The sequence below is a fragment of the Halichoeres trimaculatus genome, unplaced genomic scaffold (genome assembly GCF_033239565.1).
Source record: "Halichoeres trimaculatus isolate MK-OKI-2021-1 unplaced genomic scaffold, fHalTri1.1 fHalTri1_scaffold_5, whole genome shotgun sequence".
NCBI lineage: Eukaryota > Metazoa > Chordata > Actinopteri > Labriformes > Labridae > Halichoeres > Halichoeres trimaculatus.
The window spans coordinates 15010275-15025877 of NW_027437183.1; the positions used below are offsets into that span (position 1 = coordinate 15010275).

The following is a 15603-nucleotide window of genomic DNA, read 5'->3' on the forward strand; positions in this document are numbered from 1 at the left end:
CTACCTCTGCACTTTGCTCCTCCCTCTCCTGCGACTCCCTCTCTCTTCCTCTTTCTCTCTTCTCCATCTTTTTCCCGCTCAAGTCACACCCATGATAAACCCCACTCCCCCTCTCTCTCCCACCCATCTCTCCCCACACCCCCTTCCTCTTTCACTCTTAGCAAGCCTCACCAGGCTTGTCACTCTGCCTCCTTTCCCTCTTTCTTTCTCTTCATCCATTCTACAACAAGTGTGTCAGTGTGTGTGTTGTGTATGTGTGTCTGTGTGAGTGTGTTGCTGTGTGGTTTGAGTCTTGCCAACATGAGTTTGCCTGTGAACTCAGATTATCTTTCTTTGGAAAAGATAGCTCGCTACCGCCACGCCTGCTCCAACGGCTCACCTTACGCCACCAACAAGCCAATCGACATCAAACCTCGGGGCAGGAGAGGGTATGAACGCTGGCTGGGACTGAAACTGTTTGTGGTTTGTTGATGATGAGACCTTCACCTAAACTATCTGTTTTGTACGGACAATTGGAAGGATTTGTTCTAGTGTGACTATTCCAAGCTGTCTTTATTTAGTTTGAAACAAAATGATATTAACTGATGTCAGCTTCCTCTTGTGTTGCTCTTTCTGCAAATGCTTTTCGACATAAGAAAAGTTTAGCTGGAGAAATGAAAGAGTTAAAACGAAACATCAGACTGGAGATCTATTAAGTTCAAAATGTCTCTCTCTTGATAGCCTTAGGCTGGAAATTAAAAATATAAAAATGTCTGCATGGGTTTGCATGTTTGTTTGCCTTTGCATGAGTGTAAACAAAGCATGTGTGTTCTATCGTATCAAAAAATTATCTGGTGATCAGCTCCACCTGGACAACACAAAACTGAGGTTGCAGTCACAACCTGAGCGTTGTGTAACTGTTTGCTGCTTGTTGGCTTGTTGTCTTGTGTCGAAGCAGCAGTCTGCCTTTTTGCCCTGATAAACCCGTGGTATTAGTCCAAAGTGTGTGTAGCAGTGTGTGTGCATAGTTGTGTCCTTTTTCTGTGAGAGGCAGCAGTTATTTTGCTTTTTGAAAGAGCAAGGTAATTGATGAATAAGCAGTCATCGTCTACAGCATCAAGTTGTTCGGGAGGAAAAGTGCATTCACTAAACAGAGCAGAGTAAACTAATTATCAGAGCACTTTCTACCCATTAATGCAAACATAGAGCTTTGTTAGGCCTATTTTCATTCGGCATCTCTCTCTTTCTCTGACTAATTCGTACTCTGTGACCCCTGACAAAAATTAGATGTGCTGTCGTGTGATGTATGTCTGCACCATGTTGCTTCACGCATGGACTTAAACTCCATGTCGATGCATCTTTAGTCTCTGAATATGAAACAGCAGTAATGACTGGTGTGGTTTGTAGACACAGAGTCCTGTCAATACTGTAGACCAGCCATCTGTGCTTACAGGTTAAGTGCTATTTATACCTGCATTTACTGAAGCTGTTTATCTGCACTGTGTTCTGAGCGGGGTTCATGGAAGACGTTTTTTTTTTTTTTTTTGATAGAGGAAATCAATAGTTTTGTCACTTACGGTGGTCACTTAACCCATGAACCTACTTTGTATAAAAATTGGAGACAGTCAACCACAAGGGGGCAGCAGTGTCCTCTCTTAATTTTACAGCATGGTGTTGAGGACACATTTAAAGTCTGTTAGAATTCTTAGGTGGTGCCCAAGAGCAGCTACCTTACACTCAACCAGCCTGTACTCTATCTTCATAACTAACAAGATATATCCACTCGTTAATCACAGAGTTTTAGTGGGTTTCTGAAATTTTCATCATAAATGAGTTACTTCTTTTTGTCCCCAGAATTTGTAACAACAGAACTGGCGAGTTCGGTACAGAGACATTTGGTTGTGCATGAAATTCCCAGTGGATCAGCAGTTTCTGAAATACTCAGACCAGCCCATCTGGCACCAGCAGCCATGCCATGTACAAAATCAGTGACCAACCTCTCTTTTCCAACCTGATGCTGCTGGGTTTCATCTTCAGTAGGATGCTTTGACCATGTCTGTATGCACTGATGTGATTGGTTGGTTAGATATTTGTGTTAAAGAGCAGTTGAACAGGTGTAGTGTACTTATAAAGTGGCCAGTGGAGGTTTATTGTTGTATTACATTAACTAAGACATAAAGTGTTTGTCTTTCTATACAAAGCTGATGACAGTATCGTGGCAGTGGCGTTTGTGTTTTTTAATACACTGATTTAAAAACCTGAAACATGACTCTTATTCATACCAGTTTGTAAATTTCCCCACTGGGTTTTATCCAGGGCTGAACAGTGGTGCAGTGGTTAGGGCGTTACACGGTATGTTAGCTTTGAGATAGGCTGGTGACCTGTCCAGGGTGGACTTTATGTTTGTTGATTGTTAAGATCTCCCCGTCCCATGACCCTAAAAGAAAAAAGCAGTAAAAACAATGGATAAATGGATATTGGGTTTTTTATGTTTTGTTTCTGCACTATGACCCTGCTTCCTGGAGAGGGCAGCAGTGTCCTTAATTAAGCTCTTCTACTGCTTATGAGTGTGTTTCGGATGAATGCGTGCACATGTGTCGGAGAAACTTAGTGATCAGCTGGAGATGATGCATGTCTGTGTCCTTAACTTTGTCTCAGTTAAGAATTTATGTTTCCATGGTATCACCTGAGTCTGTAGAATAATTTGTGGTCTCTATTGTTTGGGAATAAGGTAAATAATGGTTTTATAGCTCCATCTCTGAGTTTTCTTTTTGGACTCATGGCTGCAGCAGAACACCTCTGAAAGAAAATTTTCTCCTTTGTTGTTCTTTCCTTGACCACTGGAACTACATTATTCTTCCATGCTTTACTGAAAGCATTATATCCTTCCTGTTAACTTGAAGTAAATTCTTTTAAAAGGACCACATATGAGGACATTAGGAATTTGAGGCATTTGACGGCACAATGACTGTCCACACGTTTAAGGATTAAAATGGTTCCAAAATTCCTTAAGTTAATTAGTTTTTAATTATATTCTGACATGTAACGTGAAACTGATGGACACATAGTGCGCCCTTTATATTGATTCACAGTTCCACAGCTGATTAGCAGTGTGGGGCCAAGCTGCTACTGTGAATACAGAAGTATCTGTTTGACATTAAAAAGCTCGTCATGAGGAGCTGCATGCTTCATTAGAGAAGCATGCAGAGAACATGTGTTTGCTCATGTCATTTGTGTATGTGTTGCTACATGTGATCACATTTACATTTGCGTGTTCAAAAAATTAGCATATCACATCCGCCTTGCCCTCCCCTCAGGTCTGTCTCCTTTCCTCACTGGCATAAAAGCACATCTACGTAATTTACTCTGAAGCATCTGTAGCCATGGAGTGGATGTAGTGTGATCACTCAGCGGTTGCAATAAGCCGATCATTCTTCTTGAACAAAAGGAAAGCGCCCTCTGTCTGATGTCACATTCTGGTTACTTACGTCTACGGCCAGCTGCACTATTGATGACATGGAAATATTCCCACTGCTTTCAAGATGAGAGGCCTGGGATAATCTGAGCACTGATGTCTCTGATTTTTAGGTTCCATGTGGTGTGTGTTTTTTGTCTTTGTTGCTCTTGGTTTGAAGTTTGTACCTCTTGGAGGCACAGTTGGGACGCAGCTGTGTTTTGTCCTACTTTTAAACTGTTTTCCAAGTTTGTGCTGCAACAGAGACAAATCCACGAACAACAGATGTCTGCAGTGTAAGCATACAATGTGCGTACAGGCAAACAGTAGTGACACAACTTCACAATATACTAATGTGTGCATACATGTGTTTGTGTAGATATAATACCATAGATTTTCATCATTTCCTCTTTTCCACAAGCCAGACACACGGCACATTTAGTGCACACAGAGGTGGAGTTCATCCCTTGACTTTACCCACACTTGAGTGATCAGCAGAACAGACAGCAGACAAACCTGTCCTCCAAGTAGGATGTTCCTTGATTTGTCTTGGCAGTAAATATCATTTCATCTCCTCATCGCGGGCATGCTTATTATTAAATTTTACAGCTAGAAAGGCACTGCTAAAGATTCTTATTGAAAAAAAGAATTAAAACCAAAAAATATGTATAATAGATTTGAGAAACAACATATTCTGTCAAGAGTAAACTTGATAACCGGCCTTTTGAAGGTGTAGGTTCAAAGTGTTGGACTACTCTGAATTAGGGATGTCCTGATATTACATTTTCACTTCCGATACGATACCGATACTGCAGCATTGAGTATTGGCCGATACCGATATTAATCCGATACAATATCAGCATTAAACATGCATACTTTTATTACTTATTTTGTAGTATGTCTGTCATGTTAGAAAAGGCTTGATTAAGTGATATTATTCAAACAAAGAACAGTAGTCAGCAACAGTAGGTATGAGGAAAAACTGACCCATTTATTTTTAACCATTGGGTAGCAAAAATGTTAACATTAAACACAAAAGATACTAGTAATTGAATAAAATAAATAATTAATTAGAAGACCCAGAAAATAACCTAAATAAATCAAATAAAAACAGTAGGAGCGGACTCTGGAATGGACTGCTTATATCGGAGGGCTTATATCCGAGATTTTAGATGCATTCCAATACGATATCGATATTTGTTTTTTTGCTGATATCGGACCGATATCCGATTTTAATATCGAACTGGGACACCTCTACTCTGAATTGCATGATCCAAGTTTAGGTTCAGGCAATATTAGGGATGGGTGCCAAATTAGGGCATGTAATAGGATTGATTTCTGTTTGTGGTACCAAGTACCAATTCACTTAAAACCAAAAGGTACCATCTTTAGGTACCTAAACACATCCTTGTGACTGTGAGGGAATGGAAAAGAAAGCAGTTTTCCGAGCTGGACTTGAACACAGCATTGCAAGGTTATAGATTGAAGAGTAAATATTTTAAATTGAAAAACTCTGAGATTAAATTATTGGACAAATTAATATTTATTACCAGATAAACACACACACACTGAAGTACCAAAAATTGGTACCGTTAAGTACCAGTATTGATTACCAGGTACCAGGCATTGGTACTGTATTGTTTCAGATGTGAAAGATACCCATACCTAGGCAGCATTAAAGAATATTAATGTGCCTGAGTGTCAAAGAGGGGAAACATTAATTGCACAAACTGGTTTTAAAGAGTCTGTTTTTGTAATGCACTTAAGATTTGGTTGCTTTAGGTTTTACGTATCAAAACATCTGTTTTTCAAGTATTCTTGCTGCTGTGTGATAATATAAGAGCCCTGATTATTCATTGATACCCAAAATACGCATTTAACTATGAAATAAAAGAATCAGGTGTTAGCTTAACATACACCTCAATGATTTAAAACAAAACAATAACTATAGGTGAGATAAAACCCATTGTTATCAAAGCATCACAGCATAATTGTTCGTTTCATTTAAGATTGTCCTTCAACATATTTTCACTCCCACGCATTTATTAGTTTTTCTGATTGAGCTTCCTTTGTCTCTCCCTCCAAAGCATTGGCATGCTTGAGCTGTTGGTTTTAGGTTACTGTGGCAGCCAAATGATTGACACTGTGGAGGAATGTTAGGATGCCTGCATGGGTGAGACAAGTCCCGCCCTTCAAGGACTTACTACTACCATAACAACTCCTCCCACTCCAGACGTATCCAAGCTTTAGCTCTGGGGAACCAAGACAGGAGGGAGTGAGATAGAGAACAGGAGAGTCATGTAACTGAAAGACAGGGACTCAGTTGCAAAGAAGGAGCAAAGGAAAGAGAAAGAGAGGGAAAGAGAGGAGTAAGAAGGGAGAAGAAAGAGTACATTGGAGGAAGAGGAGATCTTATTTCCTGCAGTCAGGGAAAAAAAAGAGAGAAAAAAGGGAGCTGAAAGGGAGAGGCAGAGTGAGAAGTGTAGCAGAGTGAGCACATGGCTGGATTAGGAAATAGGAAGATCACAGGCTGATCTGGCAAGACAGATAAGTGCAAGTGAGAGAGAAAAAGAGAGGGAGAGGTAGAGCAGAAAAAGGAACCACCTACTGTCAAACAGTCGGAGCTCGAGGAAGAGCGGCGGCAGTGTGGAATAATCTTGGTTTTTGAGTTGACTGGTCTCTGGTTGGATCTGGCCACCTGGATTACTTCAGTCCTGGTTTGGACGCAGGGACAGAAGAAGAAAGGCTGATATAAAGGACTCCAGGTGTTGCAGAAGGAGTGTGTGTGGGTGTGTGTGTTTGCAGATGTAATGTGTGTGGATGTGGAAGGTAAAGACAGACCATGAGTATCATCCTGAAGCCGCGGTCACGCTCCACCAGCTCGCTGAAGACAACAGAGGGAATCTGGTAAATAAGATGGGAACTTTGGTCTACTGGAAAAATGTCTACGATAATCCTGTTGTGTACATGTGTTCTACTCCATTGTTTGCCCTCAGCTGGTTGAAATACCTTTCCTCTGGCTCACTGGCTTAGCCCTGAATACCCTCTGTTTTTTTACTGCCATTCTAGCTGGTTTGCTGAGTGAAACTGGAAAGTGTCATTGTTCTTCTTCTGTCTTCTGTGTCCAGTAAAATTTGGAGTGTCTTCCTTTTCCCGAGCAAGGCACTGACATGTTTTGTGATCAGATTAGTTCTGTCCTTAACTCTGGTGCATTTTGTTCTCCATCAGAGTAACTCCATAAGATGACACTTAAGTTAGTTCTCACAACGTGCAAAGTGCTTTAATTAGAACTCTCTATTCAGCTTGGAAAAAATTGACTTAAACACAAGGTTACAGAGGAGCAAGAATGTGTGGTGTCACTCTACACGTCCTCTAGCTTGCACAAGGTTTCAGATAAAAGCAGGATGCACAACGCAATGCCAGGGGGCACAAACAGCAGCTTTGTCCTCCCCCCTCTTTCCTCTTGTCTCCTTCCGTCTCTCGTCTCTACTTGTCCTTGCTTGTCAGCACCCATTCCCAACTAAAGCAGCTGCCTTGTAGCTTTCACATGGAAGTTAATATTCACAGGTTTTTCTGTTATGATAGTTTGAGGCAGAGCTGGAAACGACAACGACAACGCTGGACAGAGTACACAGTGCTGTCGGGTGGATGGTTGCCCTGGCAGCATGCGTGTGATCCCTGTCGGACCTCCCTCCCAGGTTCACTATGTTCTCACATTGTCACTTTATTAATCTGCTCCCCAGCAGGACATGACGCTCGTGTGAAATGAAGACGTATTAATTAGGTCTTTGAGGGGCTGAAGCTCTGCTGATCACAGATGTGGTCATCATGTGGCGTCATACATGCATAAATCTGATATCAGGGTTAGATCTGACTGCAGATTGTAGCTGCTTCTTCCCCTGTTAAAAGCGGAGAATCTGACCATGTTTGGTTTGCATGAGCCATCGTCTTGAATGGCGACCAAAAGCAGCGCTCAGCTGGACAAAGCATACCGCCTCCTCCATCTGTCCTGCCTGCATATCTTCTGTTATTTACAGTTTGATCAAAGCTTTGCTCACTAATTCTTATCACTTCAGTGCCTTTCATTATCATACCACCCCGTGCATTTGAGATATACTGCAGATTTGTGACTCTATCACCTACTAATATCTGACTTGTAGATAAATCAGCTGGACGCGTTGAGATGGGTGTGTGCAGTGTATGCATGCAGAGGGAGGATAGTGTTATCTCCTTAAGTCTGCTAATTCTCAAGGGAGACTCTCAAGTTAAGCACCTGTGTTTGTTTTTCTTAGCTTAACATTCTGACAGGGTATGTGTCTTCATTCGCCTGCATGGGTGCTTGTGTGCTCACAGGTCAACATGTTTATGTGTTTAAGACTTTGACGTGGTCTGGGTGTGACATGCCCCCTGCCTGTCCAAACTCAAACAAAGCCCCCTCCACCCTGACTTGTTAAAGCAGGTTTTTGTGCTTAGAGGATCTATCAGCATGTTGAGTTTGGGGAAGGTGTAACACAATTACTTGGGACAGACCACGTTTGTGTAAGTCCATTTCCCCATTTAAAACCCCCTGAGTAATGCTGCGATGCTTCAGGACGAAGAAGCAAGTATTAGTGGTGAAGAGTGTTTGTATCTGGCCTTTGTCAATGCACCTTCAGGCATCTAAGACAGGCTGTAAATGTTGAAGGTTAGCCTACCTCATACGACCCAACAACGTGCAACTTATCTAACATTTGACCTTTTATAATCCAGACCTGAGATGGTGAACAGTACTGAAACTAGGTTCATAGTTAAGTGGACCCCTCTGTTTGTAGAAGCTGCTCTGCTTTGAGCTGTCTGACCTGAAATGATGCCACATTGCCATGGTGACCTCTTAGTAAGTCTTACATGACTGAGTTTTCTGAAAAGCTTGGTGACAACGGACACTAAAGCACTGTCACGACTTGAGGGAACATGGCAAGAAAAACCAGTGACAGAAAGGAGGAGGGCAGGAGACAGTGCAAACATCTTAACAGGCAAAAAAACAAGATGCAAACCAAACAGAGCTGTATCCTGTTCATAAATTAAAAACTGATTTGATTTAGGTCATCAAATATGGGCACAGCCATGAAAAGTCAGCAGCTCAAGTAACAAAACTTTCATCAACTTATCTCTTTTAGACCAGCTCTGCCTTTTTTTTTTCCCAGTCAGTGAGTGTTCAGCTTTTATTTGGAGCCTGCATGTGTGTGAATGGCTGCTCTCTTATCATGTGTGGACCCCATGACCAGAAGGAGGTGTGTTTAAGTGCGCTGCCAGACGTGTCTTGTTTATCAGTGAGTGGTCAGTCACTTATCTGCTCAGCCTGACTGCCCTGTGGGTGCTGGCCTCTTCACAGCTTGGCGGTCTCTATCTCGTGTCTCTGTTGGTAGGCTTTGTTTTGGCCTTTTTGACTTTCCTTACAGGAAGACAAAAGACAGAGCTGAGAGTTAGAGGTTTACAGATATTCACATGCCGTCTCTTGGAGCCAAGTTTTGGCTGGGATAACATACTTTTAGTCTTTTAGGGCCTGTATAATGTCACTTTACTCACCCTTACGTTACAACATTTTCTCTTCTGTCGAACAGTATGTAAGGTATCTGATAAACTAAACAGGTTTTTATTTTATCTGTTCAACTTATTTTCACCTTACAGACTTGAAATCAAAAAAATAAATGCCAAACTTGGCGTGTTAGCTGAATTTAAGATAACTTTTGATCTATGCTTTTGATGCATGTAGTAGCTAGCTGTGCTATCACAAATGATCCCCTCCTGTACCTTCAACTCAAAAGGTAGAAAATCTTTGTTTTGGCTACAGGGTTGCTTATACCAAGTCACTCACACATTTTGCATTCTGGTCCAACTTGTCAGGTGACATGAACTCATCCGTAAAAGCTAAAATCAGCTCCAAACTGATGGTTGAAATTAGAGCTGAACAATTAATCAATTTTAAACCGACAGCGCAATAGAATGCAATTTTCAAATTGCAAAGGCTGCAATTAGAAAAAAAAGTTTCATGTACACACACCTGGAGGGACTGTGGTATGCGTTCCCCCTTCAAACCAGCAAAAGTCAAAATGCTGTTTTTTTCTGACAAAAAAACCCTGTGGGCTACAAAGATCCATCCAGTAGATCGTCATTAAAATTTCACAGTGTTCCTTTTTCTTTTTCAATTAAGAAATGCAAAAAGACTTGTTTAAATGTTAACAGTATCTTTTGTTGGTAAGTCATACTATAAAATGACTTAAAACTTGTGTTAAGTGAACAATGCAGAAGATAAACGTCCCCCCCAAAAAAAATTATATGCTAAATCGCAATCGCAATATTGGTCTAAAAAAAACGCAATTAGATTATTTTCCAAAATCGTCCAGCCATCCCCACTTTACATACTTTAACACAGGATCATTGAAACTTGCTAACAAGCATGGCTATCAGCTGCAGAGCTAGCGCCTCCAGCCAGCCACTGGTTACTGTCTCCAGGTCTTCTCGTGAGTTTAACCATCATCTCCATTTCCGAGGTCAGAATCATCCCCAGCAAAGTGCCCTCCTGTCATCTGTTCTCATCCTGTTGTCTAAACATTTTTTTACCCTTTAATAACCTCAGAGTCTATCTTTACGCAGATGACAGTGTTCTGTATTGCTCCTTTCTCCCAGAGTTTCTCAGAAATATTGAGAGTTAGCACAAAAGGTGTCAGTCTTATCTCCTGCAGTGTAATACCAGTACACTTCATTCTCTTGGAAAAGTACAAAGAGAAACAGATTAGGTCATGTTACCCTATAATACTAGTACTCTATTTTTAAAAGCTGCTTTATTACAAGTTTAAAGTGATATGAACAAAACAGTAATGCAGCAACTTTCCATAACATGAGTAATGTGCTGTATTTTCTGTTTATGTGTCACATTTTGTCCGCATTTTCTCTCCTGTAATGGGTTTCTGTTTTGCTCTCAGTACATGGTCAAGGTTACCACACACAGGTTCAGGATCACGTACCTACACTCCCGCAGCGTGCAGTCCCTCCAGTCCTCGTAAATAGAGACACTTGAATGCACACACACTTACACACACTCACTGCCTCTCTCACACACACACACACACACACACACACACACACACACACACACACACAGCTCTGTCATGTCTCTCCTTGTCCTTTCTCTGTCTGCTCCCCTGTCTGTCCTCTCAGCCCTCTAAGATAGTCTTAACTTCTCTCTCCACTTCAACACCTAGCTCTGTTTTGACTCACACCACCAAACCCTTCACAGACACATCGATGACGCTACTTTTTTGCATTCTTTGTGTTTTTTATTCCATCATGTAGTAAAAGTTATGCTTTTTTATTGTCCTCAGAAGTATTTATGCTTCTTATTCTTTTTTAGATTCTTGCTTTTTAGAAAAGAAAATAATATCTAGTTTATGCACACAGTTTCTTCTTCAGTGTTTGAGAATTAAGACCTGTTGAACATCACTGTAGAGCAAACTTTTCTCACCTCTGTCAAAGACTTGTAAGGCCCTGGTCTCTGGGGTCTGTCTCCTCACAGTGCTGTCGGGCTGTTTATAATTACCAGTGATGAACAATGTAACAAGTTTATGTGAATGTGTCTGAGAGAGACAGTAAAAGAGTGGGGATATGGACTGAAGCGTCAGAGACACTCAGAAGGAGGTTAAAGAAGCTGTAAAATGTTCACATGCATGGAGTAATTTCATCAGCAAAACGTCACAAAACCACAGCAGTACATCAACACTTCACACAGTGACCTTTAACCACTGTAGGTCTCTTGTTTTACGCTACATGATGTTCCACCCCTGCTGAAAGGTTCTCCATCAACAAACTGACCCTCTTTTTTTCCAAACTCGAGCATGAAACCTTACTCCTGTGAGAAACTCTGTCCTTGCAGGCTGTCTTTTTGTTTTCAAGTGTAGCTGTGAGCTATGAAAGCTACATGTCTCAGCACACGTTGCCATTCAGGGTGCTGTAATAATTTTATTTTATACTACTTGTTGTTAGAGATCAGACAAATATTTGCCTTTAATTACGAAAAAGACAAGCAATCAAGCCGTCAGATGGCTGGGTTTGCCAAGTCTATAAAAAGATGTGTATTTACTGCATCACTCACGATAAATGTACGTTTTGAGACTGAGCAGCTGTTGTTTTAGTGTGTCCTGAGTTTTGAAGCCCAGAATCACACATTTTAGCTCCACAGCGTTTTATAATTTATATGTGAAAACAGCACCTCGATGCCTCATTCCTGAATCTCAGGCTTGAATTCCTCTGGGAGAAACTGACAACTGTAGGTGAAAATTGTGATGTTCTGCTTTAAAAAAAGCTGATAGCAAGCTTTGTAGGAGCCTGATGAATTTTAATTTGCTGCTCTGAATTACTGTTAACCTAATGTGGGTGTTACTTCAAGGTTAAGTCTCAAGAGCTCTTTTTAATACCCTCAATGAATTACTAGAGTAAGATATCAGTTTGATGTGTGTGTAATTTGCAGCTCTGGTGCAGATTTATCTGCAGTCTCCATCACTGATCAGTGTTCAGAGCCATATTATTTATTCCCTTTTGTCCTTTTTGACTCTTTCCTGGACAGTCAAGTCTCCGTTTGAGACCACTCGTTTCTCAGCTTAACTATGCCTACCTGTCATCTTTGCCTTATGTAACTCTGGATTTACCGACCAATCCTCCTCTGAGTTGTAGCCATACTTTGTGTTGTTTCTTACAACATAGTCATGGGGGTGTTGAAGTTTTTCCTGCCTTTTTTTGTCTAGCTTGTCCTCCTTTGTGTCAGAGCAGGTGGGAAAATAAAGCTGACATACCTGCTGTGATGTCATTACTGCTGCTGTATCTCAGCGGATTACCTGGAAAAAGCATTTCCGTCATTCCCAAGAGGGTGTGTCTGTGGATTGAAACTGTGAACACACACTCGGTTCCAGACGTGCACATGTAACAGCGAGTAGAATTACGTGTAGAAGGTTTGGCTAAGATCTGTGTCATCCGTGACGTCAGAGTAAGTGTGATAGTGAATCAGTCAGTAAAACGTATGCTGGGTGTTACATCTCACTCTCTGTTATCTGTGTCTCACTTAACGTCAGGATACACACGCCTAGACACACAGATCACACCTAAGAACAGCTGGGGAACAGTCTGATTTGTACTTTTGATGGCAGTGTACATGCCAGTGATGTCAGTTTGTGTTTTCACGCCCTAAGTGTAAAATTGAACACTGATAAATCACATGGAGTGTGTGCATGTGTGGAGATTACTTGTAAGAAATGGATATATCTATGATTCAAAGCTTAAACGGGGCTTAAGTGAGATAAACTGACTATATTTACACTAAACTCAAAAGCTGGCCATGTTTCTTCAGCAGGTCACACTTGAAGAAAAAACACAAGTTTAATCATTTATGGGCAGACAAAAGGAAAACAGTTGGCAATGTGGTGTCTCAAAGTCATAGTTGCTGTTTTTAAGTTCAGTGGAAAATCCAAAGAAAGGCTTAAGTTTAAGGCTAGGAAGTGAATGCATGCTAAAGTTTCTAGTGAATAATGTTTCATAACCTGGGGGTTGTTGTTAATTTAAAACCTGAGGTATGTGTTTGCAGGTCATGTGCAGTAATTGCTTTATGTGTCACTGATAGATGTTTCTAAGTTTTGATAGTATTCATTTCATTTTTCTTATTTACTGATACCACTCTTCAGATAGCTTAAAGCATGTTGCAAGTCAGATACAGAGTTCCATCCAAAATGAAATATATTGTACATTTATGGTATGGTATTGCAGCTTGATCATATTGCATCATAAAATATTGTGCCTCATTCAAGGGGCAACATCAGGTTTAGAAAAAAGAAGCCTTTGTGGAAGTACTAAAAGTTTAGATAGATAGATAGATAGATAGATAGATAGATAGATAGATAGATAGATAGATAGATAGATAGATAGATAGATAGATAGATTTTTTCTAACTCTGCAGTTTGGAAGATATAGGGAGCGTCAGATTGTTCAATTAGAGACACAGTTTAGGCGATGTGACTGACAGGTGCCTCATAGCTGTTAGAAAGGAAGCTCAAAGCCTGCGTCATATCCAGAGTGGCTGTGTCTGCAGTTTGGCTGGGTGTGGTCTGTGTTCTGATTGCATTCATAGACTGTATAAAACATGGCCGTAGTCTTGCTGACGTCACCCGTCTGTTTCTGAAACGGAAAATGAAGCACATTGGCTATAGAGGCCATATTGGTAGTGGCAAGGGCTTCGCCTACAGCCATAGGGCACCGTCCGTCACGTGACCCTCAGCTGTGCCTCTTATTGGGGGAGCTTGCAATCTTAATATCCTCTGAACGGCCGCGTTAGAAAAAAACTCACCCCCCTACAGTGGGAGCTGGTAGTAAAATTAGCGACTCAGACAGGAGACGTTTTTTTAACCAAGCTGTAAATAGGTTAATTTCTGCTTTGAAAACGGCTTTTTTTGGCTTGGTGTGTATGAGACTTCTGCTACTTCCGGAGCCAGCCTCAAGCGAAGACCCCAGAAACAGCAGATTTTGGCACTCCCACATTGTCTCAAATTCTCAGACCGGAGGTTGCCGCTTGATTGCAATACATCGTACCCCATCATACAGCACTATATAGCACCACAAAGCACCACAACGCACTATGATGCACTGCATCAAGTGCCATCACACAGCAATGCTCGCACCACATCCCATCCCACCATACCCACACCATGTTGCACTGCATCACAACTCTCCATATTTCATTGCTTAGCAACATACCAAAACTGATTGCGCCACATCTTATCACACCGTATCTCAACCCATGACACTGCATATCACACCAAACTGCACAGCACTACATTGCCTCGCGTCTCATTGTACCATATTGTATTGTGCCTTATTTAGTGCATCATACTGTATTGGCTTGTACCGCCCCATAGCCAAAATTCTCTTGATTGAATTCTAGCATTATATCCTCCAAAGTGGTGGCCATGTGAACTCAATTTATAAGAGACTGGAATGAGAGTGTCATGTGTAAGACACAGAATGACTGAGAAAACTTTCTTGGGTTTTTGCCCCCCACACATTTCTCTACTGTGTTTGTGTGTGAAAGACAGGGAGCGAGTTGGAGACAGCACGTTTGCCCTTTCCCCAGTCATCAGGCAGACATCCAAGCTATCCCATTCCACAACCAAACCTCACACTCACAAAGCTGCTGCTCCTCACAGAGATCACAGAGAGATAACGCTGCCTAGAGCCATTTAGTTGTTGTGGGAAATATGCCTGGTATGTCCTGTGTGCCTTTGTGGCTGTGCCACCCATGTTCACGTGAAGATAAACTTTTCTTTTCTGATTCAAGAACAGTCATCGCTCTAACAATTGATGCCAATGAATACAATCTTCATATTTCACAACATCCAAACCAAATTCTCGCCAAACACTTCTAGAGGAGATAATAACTTGCACCTTTTGGGTCAGTGAATCAAAAACAGTAATAACAGCAACATTTGTTAAACCTCATTTTGAATAACAAAGACTATTTTTACTTTGAGGTTTTGAATTAATCTTCAGAACATGCTGTCTACACTTTGTACTTGCACTGTTCACACTTTCTCCTAACATCCTCTTCTCTTGTGCTTGCATTTGCATTCAGAAACATACAGTTACAAAAGCTGTCATTCACAAGGTGTTCTGGCTTAGTCAGAGATAATATGTCCATAGTTATTTCTCGACACTCTGATCCTTTTATCTTTTTATAAAGACCGCTGACTGAAGACGTCATTATTTTTATTCTTTTATCAAGAATGAACCTTTTACAATATCATCAGTTCCTTCATTTACCCTTTTACTGAAACCACATTTTACTTTTTTTGTGATTAAGCCATTGATTGTTACACTTTGTCTGCATTAATAGGAATAATGCAATAATACACAAGTCAAAATAGGCAACTTAGACTAAAAAAAACTCACTGAATTAAAGTAGTTTATTTTTCAGGATGAGGATAATGTCAAATGAAACGTCATTCCTTGGTGCATGCATTTTGCACCTCAGGGAATGCCCCCTGAACCTAGCCTCTACACCAGACAGGATTATGGGGTAGCTCGATAGCCTCCGTGATGAAGCAGATATCCCCAGTGACAGGCGTTAGTCATCACCTTAGTGAACAATCACCTAG

The 15603-nt window shown here is 41.1% G+C and overlaps 1 protein-coding gene across 5 annotated transcripts in view; it reads left to right on the forward strand.

The window, feature by feature from the left end:
• The window catches only part of pde4d (phosphodiesterase 4D, cAMP-specific), a 212401-nt gene that overhangs the window by 175103 nt on the left and 21695 nt on the right, over positions 1 to 15603 (forward strand). Inside the window, exon 1 of one of the 5 annotated variants that reach the window (XM_074669554.1) lies at positions 5707 to 6340. The exons of the other annotated variants lie outside the window; for them this stretch is intronic. Coding sequence (XP_074525655.1) covers positions 6276 to 6340 — 65 coding nt within the window. The 5' untranslated portion in view covers positions 5707 to 6275. Of the gene's footprint in view, positions 1 to 5706; positions 6341 to 15603 lie in introns of those variants that run through there. 5 annotated transcript variants of the gene reach the window in all.